Source organism: Mirounga angustirostris, unplaced genomic scaffold (genome assembly GCF_029215605.1).
Source record: "Mirounga angustirostris isolate CCGP_5_RB_7025 unplaced genomic scaffold, mMirAng1.0.hap1 SCAF_3, whole genome shotgun sequence".
NCBI lineage: Eukaryota > Metazoa > Chordata > Mammalia > Carnivora > Phocidae > Mirounga > Mirounga angustirostris.
In genome coordinates, this window is record NW_026991711.1 from 96,202,282 (window position 1) to 96,223,575 (window position 21,294).

The 21,294-nt window shown below is 44.5% G+C and overlaps 1 protein-coding gene across 5 annotated transcripts in view; it reads left to right on the forward strand.

Annotated features, from left to right (window-relative positions):
• Positions 1–21,294, forward strand: part of CCDC93 (coiled-coil domain containing 93) — an 89,706-nt gene that overhangs the window by 33,148 nt on the left and 35,264 nt on the right. For all 5 annotated transcript variants that reach the window (XM_064586430.1, XM_064586432.1, XM_064586431.1 and 2 more), the window contains 4 exons: positions 4,914–4,950; positions 7,996–8,088; positions 8,375–8,425; positions 9,278–9,364. In XM_064586430.1, coding sequence (XP_064442500.1) covers positions 4,914–4,950; positions 7,996–8,088; positions 8,375–8,425; positions 9,278–9,364 — 268 coding nt within the window. The remainder of the gene's footprint in view (positions 1–4,913; positions 4,951–7,995; positions 8,089–8,374; positions 8,426–9,277; positions 9,365–21,294) is intronic.

Here is a 21,294-nt window from a genome sequence, read left to right on the forward strand (position 1 = left end):
TCAAGCAAGGCTGGGCCTCCACTGGCCCTGGGACTCACCCTCCTCCGTCCTGTCTCTCCCGTCAGTGTGAACATCATGGCACCCCTAATTACTCATCCCCACCTAGGAATCCACATCCCCCATCTCTTGTCAGTGGCTCTGGTTTTCTGTCTATCTCACCTCTTGATAAGAGGGCAAGTATTTTGACTCCTGGAATAAGAAGGTCTGAAACTCTTTGGGGTTGAAGGTTACTCATTAGCCTAGGCCCACAGTGCATCTGGCTTTGAGGTCAGCATTCCAGCATCTTCCACCTTTTTTGACTTACTTGCTGAAATGAAGTTGGACTTTGAGCCCCGTCAGCCATGCTGAAGGCCTTAAGGTCTGTGTGTGCCTGTTCATGTTTGGATAGATTGGTTTAAGTGTTATGGTATTGGAAAAACAAGACTCATGGTTTTGATTTTAGACTTAAACAAAATTGCAAGTCTATCGTATTTCAGTTTTGTTACGGGTCCAGTCAGCTTTGAGGAGCTAAATTAAAACACCTAACCATGCTATAAAATTGCTGCTGTGGAGAAATGCATTTTATATGCGGTATATTTGACTCTGTTAAAAACCATAATTCAACTGAGTACATTTGACAGTCTAATTGGCTTTATTAAGTGATTCATGAATCCAGCAGCCTTCCGTGTAGCAAGTAAAGATGAGCTCCCAGGAGCTGTACAAAATGGGAGGTTTTTATAGGAAGGAGGGTAGGGTAAGAAGTTATTAACAAAAGAAAACAAAGAATTGTTTCAGGCAAGGTCACCTTCCTTTAGGGGGAAGAGATGGGGTCTTATTAGGTGATTACCTCATCTTCCTTTGGAGGATGGAGAGGGCCCTTGTGACAGATTACCTCTTTGGTGCCGACCAGAAAATTCCAGATTGATTAGCTTGAAATTCCACTCCTGGAGGGGTTGACACTGCAATTGAGTCTTGGTTTGCTGTCACAGGGCAAGTGACTGTACCTTGGGCCTGTGGCTTTCTCTAACAACTTGGAGGTGGAATTTTGAAGCATAACCACTAGAATACTGGCATTAGCCTATTCCACACTATTTGAGGCCTAATTTTAGTTGCTTTGAAGTCATTCTGTACTTAGTAAATGAAATATGACATGACTCTCCCAACCTGTTTGTATCCTCTGCGATGGCAAGGCCTGTGACATGCTTATAGAAGGTATTTAGTAAATCAGTAAACGCTTGTGGAATGAATGAAGAACGGAGTCCACAGTCCTTAGTATTTAGGGCTTTTTTATGCCCCTTTTGTGTTCAGGATTCCAGATAGTTTGATATCTGACTTAATTTGCCCTGTGGCAGTTGTTTTTGAAGGTTAGTTTATTTTCTAGAATTATCAATACGATAGTATTAGCCATATGTGGCTCTTGAGCACTTGAAGTATGACCAGTGTGACTCAAGAACAGAATTTTAATTTAAATTAAGTTACATTTAAATTAAAGACTCATGCTTGATTTAGTTATTGGAAAAGTTTAAGTTTGAAATAACTTGAATATGTAAACCTACTAATTTAAAGTTATCTATTTGGCTCTTGTTAGCATTTTTTTTTTCAGACTGTGCTGTTCTAGAAGATGTACATCCTTGATGTTAAAGATCAAGTGTGAGGTGTAGGATATGAGGAAGTAAAGGGGGGGTAAGAAGCTGGAGTTCTGTCAGTGCTGACAGCGTAGGACATCAGCAGGGCTGGTGGGTCAGAGCTAACACAGGGAAAGGTGGAAACAGATTAAAGCTTCTGGCAGCACCGATCAGGCTGGTACTTGTGAGGAAAGAGCAGGGCAGACAGGGCAAGAGGAGAGGGAGGTGGGAGGGTAGAGCAGCATACCTATGAAAGATAGAAGTAAATGCTTTGTAATAGAAATAAGTTGAAGCATCCCCTTGTTCTTTGTGAGGGATGATAGGCCAGAAAGGGATACCATGTTCTCCTGGTGAAGCTCAAACAACATGGAAGTCTCCCAGAGACATCTTGACCAGTGAACATAATGAGGCAGGCATTAATAGGCGACCGAGGACAGCTCTTTGTCATGGAAGCCTTCTCACCATGTCACATGGTGAAGATCTTCAGAAAAATCAGATGGACTCTACTCATTCAGCATACATTTATTGAGTACCTACTATGTGCCAAGCACTGTCCTAGGTGCTGTGGGTACAAAAGCGAATGGAGCTGTCTGAAACATGCTAAGTGAAGAAGCCAATTATAGACGGACACCTAAGATTCTGTAAATATGATTATGTCCAGAATAGGCGAATCCATCAAATGACAGAAAACCAATGAGTGGTAGCCAGGGACTGGAGAGGGGGAATTGGGACTAACTGCTGATAGGTATGGCGTTTCTTTCTGGAGTGATGGAACTGTTCTGGAATTAGATAGTGGTGATGGTTGAACAAATAGTGAATCCACTAAAAACCACTGGAGTATATAGTTTCAAATGGTAAGTTTTATGTGATACAAATCATATCTCAGTTTAAAAAACGATAAAAAAAAAAAAATGAGTGAAGCACTCCCTCCAGGAGCTCAACAGACAGATTTATGGGATTAGATGTAATTATTGTAGCCTGTGGGATGAGCACACTGGTTCCTAACCTAGGCCTTTGGGTGGTCAGAAGGGTCTTCCCACAACCTGTGTCTTTACAAAGGAGTAGGAGGGGCAGTAACTGAGTCACTCACATTTAGTTGTTTACTGCTTTATTTGGAAAATCCAAAAAGTTTTGGGTCCTTAGATGAGGACTCTCTGCCTGAGGGTATGTCGTCTGCCCTACGGGTCTCCACAGACTAAACACCTGGAAAACGAAGGAACACCCAAGGTGCAAGGTTACTTCTAGGAGTGGAGAACTGTGGTAAGACCCTCTATTGGTCAGGGTTCTGACCAACCAGGGTTCCTCCAGCTAGTTTCAGCAACAGGGGTTGACTCCATGGATCCTTGGGAAGGTTTGAGAGGTGGGATCCAGGCTGAACCGGGGTCACTTCCCAGGCAGCACATCGGAACCGGGCCTCCCAAGGATGCTGCTTCTGCTTCCACCGTGGGGCAGCCAGCTGGTGGCCTGTGGGGTGGGGACGCCGGCCTCACGGCTGCTGACAAAAAAACCATGCCACCTCGGCCCAAATCAGGATGCTGCCACCACAGCTGGTGGCCCCAGAGCCAGGTCACCTCTGTGATCCACAGCAGCACAACACCTGTGTGCTCAGCTGGCTACTGCACATTCACATTGCCAGGAAGCGCAGCTGATTGGTGGGGCCTATGTCGCATCCCAAGCCCTGGGTGCAAGGGAGTAGAGAAAATAGAGTCTTTGGGGCTCCTGGGTGGCTCAGTCGGTTAAGCGTCCAACTTGATTTTGGCTCAGGTCATGATCCCAGGGTCCTGAGATGGAGGCCTGCCTCGGGCTCCGCACTCAGAGTGGAGCCTGCTGGAGATTCTCTCTCTCCCTCTCCCTCTGCCCTTCGGCCCCACTAAAAAAAAAAAAAAGAAAAAGAAAATAGAGTCTTTTGTTTCCCAGCCTCTGCAGTATAGGAAGATGTAGTAGATATTGTGAAACTAATGCGCAGAATCTGTCCTAGGGTCCTTTAGAAACTGTGTATGGACACTCCGAATTTACCTTCAGTTGGCTGCACTTCGTACCTGGACATTTATGCTGAATGAATGGGCACACTGCCCGGGTGGGACTCTGTGGTCTCTCCAGTTATATGACAGCCTACTACAAGGCTAGGTGATGCTTTGGCTGCTTGATTCCTGCATGTTCTTCCACTTCTGTTGAGTTTATTTGTTCAACATACATTAGAAATACAAAATGTAAAAAAAAGTAGCTCCCATGCCGTCTGGGAAAAGGATGCAGACAGGCACACAGACTGTTGGACGTGATCGCCATCTGGGAGGTGGGGGGAACACGTGCAGAGGAGGTGGCTTGAGAGCTGAGGTGTGGGCGCGGATGGAAAGTAGGAGAAGGGCACAGTGTGTGCACAGCTCTCTGTCAGGCCGTGGATGCACAGGAGCTTGTCAGGTGAGGAGGTGAGGCTAGGAGGTTGCTAGGCATAGCCATGGAAGGGAAGCCCTAATGAAGGTGCCCAGAGGGAAGAGGCCCGCCATTGACGCGTGTATATGAGGCCACCGGGAAGCTGGAGAGGGAGTGAGGAAGAGTGGGGGTGCAGTGAGGCTGGGGACCAGCGCACCAGCCCAGCGGGTGAGGCATGGCATGAGCGAGGGTAGAGCAGGGGTCCTTCATTTGCTTTTCTTAAATGGCCGCATGTACCTTTATCTCTTTAGAAACTACTTGAGGTAAGTGAGGTGTGGTGTTTTGCATCATGCTTTTTGTTTTAGGTCGAATGGTTTTTGCATTGTTACACTTGCTTTAAAAAAAAAAGAACCTAAAAATAAACTAATTTAAACTAAGGTGCATTTGTGAGTTTCTTTGAATTTAAGGTTGCCTGAAGTGAACACATAACATTGTTGGCATCATGCTTGGGCTACGTCTGAGAATGGAAAATGGGCCGGACTCCAGGTTCTGAACATAATCATTAGAGAGCATCCTTAGCCCGAGCAAATATACTCACATTTGTTTATACAGAAAGTTTTAAGGCTTTTAGCTTAAACTGTGGGCCTGAAATACAGCTCCTAAATCAAAGAGTAATGGTTACACTTAAAGAGAATATTGCACTCTGCGCCCTCTGAGAATTCCCATTTATAGTATTCGTGTGGCAAATAGAATGGCTGGTCCTTTATTCAAAAACAGTGGAATATGTCTGTGGTTCAGGCACTTAAGACCTTTTCTCCAGTTACCATATGGTCTAAATTTTCTTTGGTGCTTTTCATATAAAAATCCAACCAAAATGCATTGGCCAAATTTGTGTGACTTTTGAATAGTAATTGAACTCCCCTTTTTTGTGGCCTGCAGGAGATACGGATTTAGCCGCCAGAGCAAAACAGAGAAGGTAAGAAAAGCAAGGATAACGGGAGAGAACATTGGAGAGATGGAAGCGCCCCTCCCCTTTGCCTCTGTCTGACCCTGACAGGCCGCCTGTCTAGCAAGAGTCGGGGGGATGGCGGCACTGTGGCGCACCAGGCTCTGGTCCCTGGGCAACCCTGGGCAGCGGGGATGTGGCAGCTACCCTGGGCCCCTGCATCTCCCTTCTCGTAGCTGCAGCATGCTACCTTTGCAGGCCAGAGAGCAGCAGCCTCATGGAAGGCCTGGAAGTGAAGGGTGATGGGAATCATGGCCCCAGGGCCAACCAGGTGGGCTCTCCTAACTCCAGAGGTGTGAAGAGGAAGTCCGCTTCAGGGCACTGAGCACTGCCCCCTTGATGAGGGAGACCCTAGACAGGTGTGAGCAGGTGCTGCCAGTGACATAGAACACAGCCATGTATTGCAGGCCTGCCCTAAGACAACCTAGTGTGGAAAACTCAGGTAAGTCAAGGTGGCGTTTCTAACTTCACAGAGCAGTCTCAGAAATCTCCCTTAATTTATATATTTATTGATGACCCTTAATTGTTGGCTGCAGGGCAGTCATGTAAATCTTACAGTGCCAAACCCTTACTGTGTCTCAGGCCCTTTGTTCAGGGCTCTGCATGTATTTTTTTTTTTTTTCACTTACTTCTCTGAACAACTCTATGAAGAAGACACTACCTTTTTTCAGAAAAGCCGAGGTCAGAAAGCTGTGAGGCTCAAAGAGACTCCGGGATTTGTCCAAGATCACGTAAGCCCTTAAAGTGCCATAATAAGAATCTGAGCCCAGGCAGGTCTGTGTGACATCAAAGCCTGTGCTCTTGACCACAGGCTTTTAAATAATGAAGTGCTAACTAAAGTTGTCAGTGGCCTCTTAAAAAGCAGAGTCCTAGAGTCCGAGATCTTTGGGTACCCTTTTTTTCCTCATTCCCCAGCAGACGCCCAGAGTTTCTTGCATTGGACACTTCCTCCCTCTGCTCTGTTCTCCGGCCACCCCCCGCCCCCCTCTGTCCAGAACCCCTATCCTTCAGTCCCTCCAGAAAGCCTGCCCTGGCTCCCAGCCTCTCACCACGTTACGTGGTGGTTGCTGTCTCAGTCAGCGGAGGGCACGGATGGTGACTGGGAGCGTGTGTGCTGAAGCCAGGCTGGCTGGTTTCAGATCCCTCCCCTGCATGACTTCGGACGGTGTACCGACTCGCCGTGCCTTAGCTCGCAGCATTGGTGGGAAGACTGACTCATCACACAGGAGATATTTAGTAAGCACTAGCTATTTTATCAGTGGCGTTTATTTATTTATCATCGATTAGGATAGCTTCTTTCTTGGTCTTCTCGTCATTTACTTTTTCCACAGTGGTGTTTTTATTCCAAACTAAACAGTCATTTCCTCCAAAGCAAGGTGTTTTCTGGATTTGAGTATATGTCAGGTGGCATCTGATACATAATAAGAATTTGATGTGTACATTCAATTTGGTATGTAATTTAGTCTGAAAAGAATGTCTGTGCGTGTGGATATTGGGTGTATTAATTATGATTGGAAAAGTCATGTGATGCCCATTAAATAGTATTCACCTTGGGCTTGTCTACAAATACAGATATGGGTTTCCTCCACTATTGCAAAGTAGAGTGTACCTATAAAGCCTTTTATAAGCCCAAATGGTATAAAGCAAAGAAGCAATTGCCATTAATTTATATGAAAAAATTTTTTGAGCATTCCTAGACCCCAAAAATAACCTCTTAGGCTTTTCTGATACACGCCTTACTAACAGACACACAAAATAAATTGAGATAAAGCACAGATGCTCAGATACAGCTCTAAGCTCTGGCAGCTTGATGCTGAGATGCTGAGTGTCATTTCCAGGGGAGGAGCTTGGCAGCCCACCCTCACTGCCCCGGTTACACACTCCCTCTTAATGGCTCACGGCTAAACAAACACTGAAAACTGTTTTCACTTTCACCTTTTATTGTAAAAGCAAAAATCCTTTTCAGATTTCTTTTGGTCAGCAACAATAGGTACCAATGTAGGTCTTTTGTGAAAGCAAAGTGGCCTAACACGAGCTTTCGGAAGCAGGGGATACCTGTATACCTGGCAATTAGGAGCTCACAGTGTTCCCTGGGGTCAGTTACAGGCAGGTTATAGAAAGGCCTTCTAGCATTGGGATGGTCTAAGGGGGGTGTCTGAGACCACCAGTTCTCTTTTTCAACCCAAGAAGACCCTGATACCCAGAGAAGGCAAGCCGGTGGTCACCCAGCTGGTGGGTGCAGAGATGGAGTTAACACCAAGCACTCTAGACTTGCTGTGCAGGTTTGAGAAACAGCGTTTAATCCAGGTGTCTTGAGCGTGGTGTTAGATACATTTAGAGCCTGAGGCTGGGTCCAGAGCAAAAAACTTGATCACCAGGTGAAGCAGTTCGATGTTTATCCTTCAGGCCAGTGGTTTTTAAACTTTGTTGACCACTCTCGGCAGTAAGAATTCTATTTTTCATCATGATTCAGTACACACACACACACACACACACACACACACACCCCTCCAAAATAAAAGTTTCACACAGCAGTACTTACCCCTTTACTACATGCAAAGCACTCTGATGTGTCCTGTTCTCTTATTTTTGCTTAATTTATGTAGATGCTGGCCATACCTGCTAAAGGACTTTCATGTCCCACTGATGGGTCTCAACTGGCCATTTGAGTAAAACACTCCTTTAGGCAGTGATTTGCTTTTGAAGGTGTTAAAGCAAAGGGGAACCCCAGTCAAAGGATAAATCTGGCAAATGTGTGCGACCTGATAGGAACTGAATCAGCAAGCAGTGCAGCAATGGAGCAAGGCATGGGCCAAGGCCCGGAGCTCGACCTGCTCGGTCTGTGGTTGGACTGGAAGCTCAGGTCTCTGGATTCCCCACTCTTTGTCAGGGACCGGTTCACCTTTCCAGATCTGCGTGTTGTCTTTCACAGATCTGTGCCCCTTTGTGTTGTTGTCCTTTCTCTACTGAGTCTTCGTCTCCAGGGCCCAGCTATTTTTGCATCTTCCTTTCCAGGCCGAGGACAAGAAGACGGCACTTTCCACAGGGCTCTCGGCTGCGGAAAAAGCTGATGCCCATGAGGAAGATGAGCTTCAAGCTGCTGAAGAGGTGTGTGGCCCACATAGGTCCCTGGGGTTTCTGTTTCAGTCATCTGGGGAGAAATTGCCCCTTCATCCCCAGCTTTGCAAAATGGCTAGCTGCCTCCCACACTGCTGTTAGCTGGCCTCTCACACTCTTTCCAGTTTCCTTTTCTCACCCCTTCCCCCATGAGCCTCACTATGAGAGAGCAAGTAAACAACCCTTGGATTGTACCACAAAGGTCTGTGTAGACCCGTCGCGGAAGCCTTAGGTGCTGGGGTCCACTCACTGCTACTTTTCCCCATTCCTCTTCCAGCAACGTATTCAGTCATTGATGACCAAGATGACTGCCATGGCGAATGAGGAGGTGAGGGGGGACTGCGCGGGGGGCGCGGTGTGGAGGTGGGGACGTGGAACCGCCCTGCGCTGCCCCGGGGGGCCTCCTCCCAGAGGGACCCCCTTCATCAGAGCCCTGTCTTTTCAGCACTCAATGCTTCCTCTTTCCTTAGGGTCTTTCTTTTAGGAAGCTTTCTGCCAGTGCATAGCGTTGCCATCCTTGGGAACCTCTGGGGGTCTGGAAGGACCCTTGGGAGGGTCCCTCTACCCTCTGTAGAGGAGCCGTGTCAGCCCTGCCTCTCCATAACCACCCATGCCAGAAGAGCCCTCGTCTTCTGTTTCCTTCCCACGCCATCTGGGTAGAAAATAGAATACCGCATTTATCGTTGGTCTTCCAGAGCTCAAGGCCTGTCCAAAAGGTTTCACCAAGGGCTTTGAAAGGATCCCTCCTTTTTAGGGCAGGAAAGGGCTTTGGTAGTTAAAAGATATTTGGAGAGTTCTAAGATTCTTGTTCCTCTCCCATTTGTACTTCTTTTTCCCCTGAGTTGTCAGCCCTCCATGTTCCCTACAGGCTCTGTCAGTAATGCTGAGGAAGAGACCCTGAGATGGGGTATTTGGGGTAAAGAACGATCTCCCAGGGGCACCCAGGGACCAGGAAGAATCTGGCACAATCAACCGAATGACTCAGAAGGTAGAGAGATGGCTTAACATTTGTCCCAAGGCTTGTTTCCCCATTCCTTGTTGATGGATACCTAAACAAAAGCCAGAGTATTCTTCCCCCTGGGAATATTATCTGTTTTTGCTCTACGACTCAGAGCGTTCAGATTTTCCAGTTCTGTGAAAGACAAGCATGACCTAGAACCCCCTCTCCCTGTGATTGCAGAGCCGCCTCACCGCCAGCTCGGTGGGCCAAATCGTGGGACTCTGCTCCGCTGAGATCAAGCAGATTGTGTCCGAGTATGCAGAGAAGGTACGTGGGGGCCCGGCTGGAGTCTTTGCCTCAGGTCATGCCCCCAGGATTTGTTCTGTGTCCCTAAACCCTTTTGCATCATCGATGGAGTCAAGTTGTAATTCAGCAGCAACATTTGTTAGAAACATGCATGCCATGCAAAGCCGTCAGCATTTGCCCATTAGCTCAGTTAATTTTCTTCTGTAGTGCCAATTTTTCTATACATATAAAGAGAAAACTGTCTCTCAGAGCAATGATCGCATCTGATAAATTGATTCCTGAGGTATAGCACAGACATTTTTCCTTCTGTACCAGGCTTATAACTCGGGCTCAGTTTGGTGATTGGGTCGAAGAATAAGCTTTGCCACTTAGGAGACAAACCCCATAACTCAGCCAAGCCCAAGGCAAAATTTTTTGTTCCACTTTATTAAAAGGGTATAGAATGAACTAAAGCCTGAAAGTCATATTTCAGTGTTAGATTTTTTTCTATCCTAAGAATGGGCAGCAGGACCTTGACTATTTCAGGGAGACAGTGATTAATCATTTTGCATGTAACTGATTCTGGTCCGGCTGAGATGTAGTATCAGTAAAATCAGATTTACAGGGCATTGTTTCACATCCTTCCTTTCCCAGCCATACTCAATCCATCCCCCTAAAACGTTGATGTCTGTTGAAACATCCAGCTTTGCTTTCCCCGTCTCAGAACCTTGACCACAAATTAGTTCTGCTCTGACCCTCCGTGCAATATTCTGAAGTGATTTTGCACAGATGATGTACTTGGGGAAGGGATGTCTCCTGAAACTGAGAGTTATGACCTACTGTAAACACAGCAGATGGTCACCTCCCACCAAGTGAGGGGTCTTTGAGCAATACAGTGAGTAAAATGGCTTAGAATGTCTGGGGGTGCGATTCTCATGTTTCCCCTATGCCCTCCCTCCCAAGTCAGTGCTTCTTACTATGGGTTTTCTAATCCAACTTTCATAGAGTCCAAAGTGTCCTCTGTTTCAATTTGCCACCCAGGAAAGGTGACTGTGGTCAAAGTGTCCTCAGAGATTTGACCGGAAAAGGATTTAGATAATCCTAAAAGTACAAACCAGCTTAAAAGCCTTGAAAATGTAGTTGAGGAGAATGATTCATTCATTGCCCCAAGAAGAAAGTTTCTTGATTTGTGGTCGGCACACACGTGGATGACAAGAGTATGAGCCTACATTTGCCCTTATGTTGCCACACAGCATTGCTGAATCCAGTTTTTAAAAAAAGACAACTAGAAGATGGGACACTCACTGCAGGGGCCCTGACTTTTGTCTTCATACTTACCCACTGCAGGCAGATAGGAGCTCAGATTATTTTAAGAGGGAAAGCAAGCAGGCTGACCCTCCTTTGTTGGTAGTATGCCTCTCCTTGCCTGGGAGTCCTGAAGCTTACCTCTTTCCCTAGTCAGCTCTGCATGTCCATGTCTCCTTCTGGTTCTCTTATCCCCTGAACTTTCCCCTCCTCACCCTTGTACAGTGATCTATACCCAACACCAGTGGCTGCACTCTCTACCTACATTCCATTCTTCCAGAAGAGAGTGACATTAGAAGTAGTTTTGGACAGGTCTCTTTCTAAGAACATATATAATTAAACTCCTCATGAAGAATTAGAGGTGCAGAGTTCACTGCTTGACTGTCTGTGTTGTTTGCATTATGTCTGTAGATCATACAGCATTAAAGGTAATGATTTTTAAAATTAAATCCTATTAATCCTATTCCCATATCACAGTCATCTCACATTTACATATTACCCCCCAGGGTCTGTCCCACATATCCATGGTTATTCCTAGTTGCAGCCATCATGTATATCTAAAAGAGGTAGGGTGATATAGTTAAAAAGACAGCATTTGAAGTTATATCTTGGTTCATATCTGTCTCCTCTACTTCCCAGCTGTATGACCTTGACCAATTTATTTAAACCCTCTTTGTCCTCCTATCTCCCCCTATAAAATGGGGATAATATTACTTTGCTGTCAGGGTGTTGTGAAGATTAAGTAAAATGTGACTAAATGCCTTGAACAGTGTCTGGCACGTGATAGCTATTCAGCTAATGGTCGCTTTCATTTGCTTTTTTATAGTCTGCATTTTTTTTTATGTCATTTCAAATCCTAAACATTTTCTGTGTTTCTGGCCTTTGCAGTTATTTGAATATTGGATAATCCATGTGTTAATACAGCCCAATTCCTCAAACATTTCCCTATTGTTCGACTTTTGTTTGTGTTTGCCATTGTGGATAACACTGTCGTAAACTCTGAGCAGATAGTTTCTACTAAAAGGTTTCCTAGGAGTTGGATGTTGGGTTATGACCTCTCTTTGTTGCTTTACAAATAAGTTGTAACAACATAAAATACTGTCAGTGGTGAAGGGGCTTCACCATGGCCCAACATTTCCAACTTTGTTCATTTGTCTAACTTGCTACTTTAGTACCATAAAATGGCACCTCTTTGAACCCAAGAGGTTGGACCATGGTTCCATGTTTTGTTTACTCTGTTTTCTACTATGTAAATTGTCTGTTATTCCCTGTACTCATTTATCTTTTGGATATGTGATGTTTTTCTTGTAAATTTGTATATAGTCTGTATTCTGTATTTATGTATTTCATCACAGAAGTATTTCTTGGCTGTTCTTTTATTTTTGAATTGCTTTTCATTATAAACAAGGAATTTGTACCTAAATCAGTGGATCTTTTTGTTACTGTTTCCAGGTGACAGGGTCATCATTTTTCCATGGATCTAGTAAAGTAATCCATTACATTTCAGTTCATCTTTTACTGATTATGTTTAATTCTTTAACTTATGTGGAGTTCACTTTTATTTAGTCTAAAATGGGATCCGTGCTAATTTTCCTCCTCCTGTCCACTCTCCTAATACCATTTATTCATAATTTCTTTATACTTACTTAGAGATAGCTTACTCTATTTTTGTGGCTTTGATCTAATTTAAACTGTATATGGACTGTTTCTTACTTTATTGGTTTACACTCCTCTAATTTTATGCAAGTTCCATGGTGACGTTATGTTTGGCTTTGTTGCAGTTGTATGCATTATTGTTTGCTCTTGTTTTATCAGTGGCCTCCCACCAGAGACCATGAGGAACACAACTGTAGTTGAACAGTAGGGTTTATTGTTGGTGCTGGTGGGGGAGACTGTGCACCAGTGGGAAGCCATACGGCATCTCAGTAAGGAGGCATTAGAAAAGACTTACTACGGGATTTGGGCTTGTTTTAGGGGTTTTGAGGGAAGGACCAAGAAGGTAGGGCTTTGCTCTGTGTTGGATGTTTTAAGGAAGGGCAATTCTATAGATGAGTGGCTAAATAAATTTTATAAGATGGAGGAATGAAAAAAAAATTAAAAAGATGGGGTAATGAGTCAGGGTTAAAGCTGTGTACTCATATTAGCCAGTATAGGGGGATGTTTGGTCCATTTTTGTGATTTGAGCAATGATTAAGTTTTGTCCATGTTCAGACATGATTACAGAGTGGTCGTGTTTTTGCCTTCATCTTCAAGACCTTGTGTGATGTTGACATTCTTTGGAATTACCTGTGTTTAACACCAAGACCAAGTATGTGCAGGGCAACTCCCAGCAACATCAAGGCCTTGCTGAGAATGCCAGGTCGGCTTTCAGATGCCAGAGGATACTTTACTTTTTCTCTGTTTGTTCATATAATTAGTTATCTATTGCTGCATAGCCCATAGAGCTTAAAACAACACACATTTATTATCTCACAGTCTCTGTGGGTCAGCAGTTGAGCATAGATTAGCAGGATTCTTTGTTTAGGACTCTCACAAGATTGCAGTGAAGGTGTTGCCCGGGGCTGCTTTCTCATCTGAGGCTCAACTGGGGCAGGATCCACTTCTAAGCTCATGTGGTTGTTAGCAGCATTCAGCCTGTTGGCTGAAGTCCTCAGCTTTTGCTGGCTGCCAGCTGGAGGCTGCCCTCAGTTCCTTGCCATGTGGCCTTCCCCAGCATTGCTACTTGTTTCATCAAAGCCAGCAAGGGAGAGCACCTCCTCATAGGCTAGACATTACACTTCTCTGTAATAGCTATGTACATGCACTCACATCTATCCCATCACTTTGCTGTCTTCTGTTGATTAGAAACAAGTCACAGGTCCCACCCCCATTCAGGGGAGGAGCTTACACAAAGGCCTGAACACCAGGAAGCAGAAGGATAGGGCTTTGTGGGTTGTCCACCACAGTGTGTATGTTTTTCACTTTAATCTTACTGCCATGAGGGGTGCCTGGGTGGCTCAGTCGTTAAGCGTCTGCCTTCAGCTCAGGTCATGATCCCAGGGTCCTGGGATTGAGTCCTGCGTCAGGCTCCCTGCTCTGCGGGAAGCCTGCTTCTCCCTTTCCCACTCCCCCTGCTTGTGTTCCCTCTCTCACTGTCTCTCTCTGTCAAATAAATAAATAAATAAATTATATATATGTATATATATAATCTTACTGCCATGAATTGGGCTGATACCAGGCACTGGCAATTTATCTAAAATCCATGCCCTTACCTTCAGGGTTTCAGTAATGAATCCCTTGGAAGTGGGGATGGTATTGAGGGATGCCCCAAAGGGAAGCCATCAGAGGCACTTGAAAGAAACCCAAATTAGGCTGTGAACAGGGTGGAGTTTTGCTTAGTGAAGAAAAGGAAAGGGACAAGATAGTTTTGGGAGGATGAAAGAGTGAAAATGATTTTGTGACCAAGGAATGAATCAAACAGTCGGCCTGGTGCAAGTTGGAAACTTGACAGGCATTGGGATATAAAAATGTGGTAAAACACATGTGCAAGCTTCTCTTTGATTTGTAAAGTTCACAAGTTCTTATAATAGTGTAACATGATAAGTAGCCCATGTGTTTCAAAGCAAACCTCTGAGATATGTAACTCAATTTAATATGGTTCCTGTAAAGCAGCAGGGAAGAGGAATGTGAAGAAGCTCCCAGATATATAATTCATGAGTTCATGTAGGCTCTCAGCTAAGGAGCACCATCTCCCCTTTTTTTCGAAGGGTAATGCCCTTCCCAGAATGTGCTAGATGAGACACTGCTGTGCTTTTTCGTGTTGATGTCTAATATGCTCACTGCATCTTAGCATTCATTTTTATTGGGAAGGAGAGTCTGTGACTGTGATTTGCAAAGCACTAAAAAGCCTGACTGTCCAAAACCCACTTCTGCTCTGGAATGCCCCACTAGCCTGAGCCAGAAGAAAGGGAAGGAAGCTGACCCAGGGAAGGTACCAGGTCCCTAGAAGGGCAAGTAGGGACTCTCCCTAATGCCACATGTTAACCAACCATGTACCATTTCAACCACTTTCATACTTGACAGCCAGCTAAATCATTCCTTGGTCAGCATCTCCCTGAGACAGAATCTTAGAACATTTTGTAAATCTAGAAGCACGCATCTGCCTTGGGGAATCAGAAGAATCTATCCTGTGTGCCTTCTCTGTGCTCGGTGCCTTGTATACCATTATCTCATTAATTCTCAGAGCAGTGGGCTGCCTCCTTGCATATAATCTTCTGTGTCCTTCATCATTATACTTACTCATGTGCAGCTGAAACTCTGTTTATGTGTATGTGGACCATGTTTTACTCCTCTCTGTAACTCGGAGCCTTGCCAAGGACCTGGTAATGTTGGTGTTCAGTATGTAAGTATGTGATATTATATCCATTTTGCAGATGAAGATACTAAAGGGTTCAGTAACTTGTCCAGTATCATGTAGCTAAGAAGTTCCAGGTTCATATACAGGACTGTCTTGACTTTGAAACCTGTCTCCTTGGCAAGGTAGAGCGTCTGCAGGGGAAAGCAGGGAAGGCCTCCTTTGCTGTCATCCTTCGTGTCTGCCTTCCAGGCTTGCAGTGAAAAAGCCTCATTAGATTCTTTCACCATCCAGCTGCCTACCTTGGGCTAAGTAGAGAGAAGAGGCCAGGTCATGTTGGGAACTAGCCACAGAAATAAGTAAAATGAAAATGGTGTGGCCCAGGCACTCACACACAATCACATCTATGCTGCTAAAAGCTGTGGAAGTTTCTGTTTGGGGTGTGTGCATATGTGGTTTTTCATATCACTGGAAAATAATCTCCTACAACCCTCTAGATTGTAACATCCTGGCCAGAAGACTGTCAACTTCTTCATGAATTTTCGGCCATCAAAGGACTTATTTGTGGAAGGTATTCTTTTTCTTAATAAGTTTCGGAAATGTTCCTTTCCGGCAATTAAGAAATTCTGGCACCGTTGCTTCTGAACTTTTGATTCTGAGGACCATTCTCTGGCAGTTAATCGGAAGCCCAGACTGTCTTGAAATTTTATCTTTTAGGAGCACCTGGGGGAGCTCAGATAATTAGAGCTGGGTGTAGCCGAAAAGAGGTCATAGCCAGGGTATGGTCGGGGGTGCACATATAAAAGCACAAAGGAAAGAAAGTCTCCTCTCGAGAGTGCAGACAACCACATTTGGTTAGACTTTGTCCCTCTCTTCTGTGATAATTTATATTCCACTATGATGCAAAACCAGCAAAGAAAGCTGCCTCTTAAGTTCTGCACTCGCTCACCTGGACAGTATGCTGTGTAGGAGCCTTTTGTTTGCAAGTGATAGAAGCTGCCCAGAATGGTATAAGCAAAAAGGGAACATTTATCAGCTGTCATAACTGGGAGGTCTGTGAATGCAGGGGTCCCAGGGACTCCAGCAGGCTTGTGTCTGTCATCTCTCTGCCCTTGCTTCACTTCGTTTCTCTCCTCTGTTGCCACCTGGCAGCTTCACCACGGACTGTCAGTCTTCTAGCACCCTCCCCGCTTCTGTGCGTAAAGTCCTAAGGACGATCTCTGTTTGCCATGGCTTAGGTCACATATTCCTCTGGGGACCAATTGTTTGGGCCAGGCGGCCGCCAGCCTCTTGATTGGCAGCCGGTCTGGAGTAAGAACGAATGGGTGATAGTGGACCCCTGTAGGAACTGTTAGAAACCAAGTGATGCTAGGCACATGCTGCGGCTGGCGCCTCCTCGGGGAATTTGTCTAAATCAGATGGGATTAACCCAGAAGAGTCAGTTGTTAATATGTCATCCACCCTCTTGAGGTAACTGCCTTTGTGTTGTTGTTTCTCTACCCTGGTTTTGTATTTCCAGGTGGGGCAATTCCAGTTAGCTTTTTCAAACGGTTACAAAGAAAATTGATATCATTTTAGAGATATTTTCAGTCTTTGACTTGACTTCTTTTCTGCCAGAGGACTGACAGAACTGAGCCCCGAGATGGGATGATTTCCTCCTGCAGCAAACACCTGTTATGCGCACACTGCGACCCAGACAGCGTCAGGTGTGGGGGGCAGGGCAGAGGTACGAGGAAGACGAGGATGCTGCCTCCAGGAGCTCCTAGTTAGCGGTCAGTCAGCCTGTAAAAAGAGAAGTTACAGAATAATTTAACCTGTGTGATCTCAAAGGGATGCCAGTTGCTATTTGGTTTGTGTTGCCATTTGAAATGTCAGTATGTGCCCAAAGCCAACTGGTTGGTAGAGTGGATATTGAACTTTTTGTCCTAGGAATAAACAGGCAGAATGAATGACTTTTTTTTTTTTTAAGATTTTTTTATTTATTTGACAGAGAGAGACACAGCGAGAGAGGGAACACAAGCAGGGGGAGTGGGATAGGGAGAAGCAGGTCTCCCGCGGAGCAGGGAGCCCGATGTGGGACTCAATCCCAGGACCCTGGGATCATGACCTGAGCCGAAGGCAGACGCTTAACAACTGAGCCACCCAGGTGCCCCAATGAATGACTTTTTACAACTATACCCAGTTGAGGTGAAATGGAAAGGGATAGTTTAAAGGGGGCTGGGGACTGAGGAAAGTTACCGATCCCCAGGGGCCTTGCCGAGATTAGCAGATCTTGGGAACCTTAGGAGCTGGGAGACTCTGACTACTTTGTTATAAGAATCAGGCCTGAATCAGAACCAGTGTGGTTTCTAGTCAGCTTAGATACGAAATGTTTCTAACCCCATCAGCCAGCCCCAACACAGAAAAGCATTTTTACCATTTTTTCCAGCAGCATTAGCATGTGAGCTAGGGAAGAAATATGGGGCAAGGGAGAAGTTATCTTCCTAGGAACCTCCTGCTGTGACCACAGATAGAAAAAAAGGTTGTTGTTTTTTTCCAGGGGTTGATCGTTATACTCCTTCCTTCTGGACTGCATTTCTTCACACAAGGTCACGAGTGTTAGACAAGTCACACCCTAAGTCTGTAAACTTCCAGAGGGCCAAGATTTCATCTTTCATCTCTGTATCTCTGTTGCCTAACGCATAACAAGTGCTCAGTAGAGGCCGACAAGTGTCTGCAAGCACCCAGTGGCCATGAAGGGTGACTTTCCTTCCTAAGCTGGGCTCTTCCGTGATGTTGTGTGGCTCCACTCCTGGCAGTCTCCTTCCAAGCACTGCTAACAATGCGCTGTTTTCATTTGTCTCTACCTGTCTCCCAGGACTAGGATGTTTGCTGTAAATGAGGGCTGGGATCATTGTATATACCCAGTGCCCAACATAATAGGGTTTTCATGAACATTTGTTGAAGGAAAAATGGGAGGGAGGTAGAAGACAGAACAAGAAGAGCTTTCAAAACTCTCTCTTCCTCTGTGGCACAATTTAGGCTTGGAGAGAATGTGGAGGATAACACCTTTATTTGTGAATGAGTCGGTTTTCCCTGACTAGACTGTGGAGGTCCAGGGGTAAGGTCTATGTCTCTTTCTATGTCCCCACTACCTACCACTGTGCCTCACACATGATAGGGTCTGAGTAAAGGTTAATTGAGCGAAGTAAAGGAAGGTGGGAGAGAGAGATTTTTTTTTTTTTTAAAGATTTTATTTATTTATTCATGAGAGACAGACAGAGAGAGAGAGAGAGGCAGAGGGAGAAGCAGGCTCCCAAGGAGCAGGGAGCCCGATGTGGGACTCGATCCCAAGACCCTGGGATCATGACCTGAGCCGAAGGCAGACGCTTAACCATCTGAGTCACCCAGGCGCCCGGAGAGAGAGATTTTAAACTGTAATCTGAATTTAGAGATTAAGGAACCCTATAAATCTGGGGAGAATGATGCTAAATGTGGGGTTTCTAAAATATTCCAAGATTTCCTAAAATCTGAGGGACTGATGCAATACACAGTAACAATAAAAAAAGAGAAAACAATGGTATCAGCTAATGAATTGTTGACCTGGTAGGATTGTCTCAAGCTGCATAGCACAACCTGTACCTTTCAGAGTCTTTATCAATTTGGATAAAGGCATAGAATTAGTTTTGTCAGATTTGGACATCACTTAAAGCTAAAAAAGAAGAGGTGACTAGCATACTGGAGAAAAGAATCAACATTCAAAAATATCTTAGATTGAAATTATGAGCCCAAACAAATTCATTTGTTAAAGAAGGTATATATGAACTGTTCATTTCATTTCAGAAAAATCAGTCATACCAATTCAGGATTTGGTGAGCCTGCCATCCGACCTAACAGTAGTTCATGGAGATAAAAGTGGGAAGTTCTGGATTTTGTTCATGCCTCCTAAATGTTAAGTGTTTTCTGGGCAGATATACCATATTGCCTGCCTTGGAACCCAGAGCTGTGCCTTATTAGATTCAGCAGTTACATGAATATGGGTCTTTGAGATTCGTGGGATTTCATTAGTGGGAGTCAGGAATATTGAAGAATGTTTATCCAGTTTCGTCAATGGAAGCAAAGAGGGTGAGTGATAGTCCCATCCCATCTGCAGGGCTCAGACTCCACTGAAGAGTACTTGAAAAGGTCACTTGTCAGCTGGAGTATTTCTAGAGGATAGTAGCCAAGATGGGGAAGGGTCCTGACGTGTTTTATAGGAAGGGGAGAGGAAAGAGCTGTGGATACTTTTAGATAAATCTGTTACGTGAAAGAGCAATTACACTTAATCTCCGTTGCTTCAGGGAAGAATGGCCATGTACATGTTTGAGTCTTTTTTTTTTTTTTTTTTTTAAGATTTTATTTATTTATTTGACAGAGTGAGAGAGAGCACAAGAGGGGGGAGCAGGAGAGGGAGAAGCAGTCTCCCCGCTGAGCAGGGAGCCCGATGCAGGACTCGATCCCAGGACTCCAGGATCATGACCTGAGCCAAAGGCAGTCGCTTAACCAACTGAGCCACCCAGGCGCCCCACGTGTTTGAGTCTTTGCAGGTCTGATTCTGTTGGTTTCTGCTGGCTTTTTGCTCATACTTTGTACATGCTTTCGAATTTTGATTGTGAGTTCGTATGCCCTGGAAATTTACCAATAGAAATTCTTTGAAGCCTAGAGCTGAATCTCTGTTCTTCCAGAGGGGATTTGCTTTTACTTCTGGCAAGCATCTGGAGACACCCCAGCCCAAGTCCATCATATACATGTCTTGACTTGTGGGTTTTTTGGACCATCCACGTAGTGTGTGCATTTAAATTACAGAACTGGACCAATCTGTTACAAATTCTCACTGCAGATTTTTTTTCTTCTTTCACTTGTTTATGCAAAACGGTTATTGAATGATAAAAATCAACACTTGAGATCACCTGGCATTGGCAAGTACTTTCAAGAGAAAAGCCAACCTCAGTGGTTATATATACCTTCCTGGAGCTCTGCTTTCACTAACTCTTTGGCCTTGCAGGTTTTCTTACATTCTTGCTCACTCATAGGTTTTGTAAAATATTTAAAAAAAAAATATTCTGGGGTGTTTGGGTGGCTCACTTGGTTAAGCATCTGACTCGTGATTTCAGCTCAGGTCATGAACTCAAGGTCCTGAGCTTGAGCCCCATGTTGGGCTCCGCACTCAGCAGAGAGTCTGCTTGGGATTCTATCTCTCTCCCTCCCCCCCCACCTCCTGTGTGTATGCACACGCTAAATAAATAAATAAAAATATTTTATATCATCTGTTTATTTGCTTTCAATAGAAGGGTTCATCAGGGTGCCAGAAACTGAAGTCCATCTGTTCGGGACAGAGAACTGTATCATGAGATAGGGATCTTTCTTACTGACAGCTTAGGGACGGTATTTTAGTACGGGGAGGGAGGTAATATAGGAGAGATTCCTATTTTAGGAAGAAGGTTGATATGTAGATAACCCTTGGGGTCTCTTTCATTATAAAAGTATATAGTTCTAGCTAAAGTAATCATTTTTTGTTTCTCTTAGGAATTTACTATTTTGAACAAGACTAATATTATCGAATGACATTTAAATCTGGTTTCCCTAACAGTGGAAGTTGTGAATATCTGTCACTTGTTAGGAAACATTGAATCTGCACTAGAAGTCGTCTTAATCCACACTGCGGTTTTGAAAGCACGTTCTTAATCTGAAATTGTTGAACAAAATTAGATTGGTTCTTTAGCCCTCCCTCCAGTGTAAACACAAATGGAATTATTTGTGGATGATTGGCATTCGTGGAGAGATATTACACTTTTCATGTAGAAATCTGTTAAGATGCCCCAAGGATTTAAATTTTTTCTGTCAAGGATTTATTTTAAAGTTTCCTCTCCTGTTCTCCATCTGTCCAGCCTTGTCTCATCCTTCCAGATCAACTTCGTCATCTTCAATTTCCTTCTCACTGTGACTGTCAGTGACCAGGATGCCAGATGCTCTAAAAACCTGTTTTTGCCTTTATCAGTCTGCTCTAAAGACCTGTTTCTGCCCTTATCAGTCTCTAGATTGCTTAACAAAAAGTATGTTTGAAAAATAGAGCTATCAGCTTTCCATTGCCTAGGTTAAGACTCTTCAGTTCAGCTCTAGAATAATTATTATATCTGCACAAAAATAACTTCCCATTACACAAAGCACTTTGCATAGCACCATCTCTAGACTCAAAGGCAAACAGAGGAACCTACAAATTCATATGAACTATGGGCCTGTTTATGTGCATATTATTCATTTTAATTGGGCTAGAGAAATGTCAGATATGGAAATGGCATTTAATGTTCTGATATTA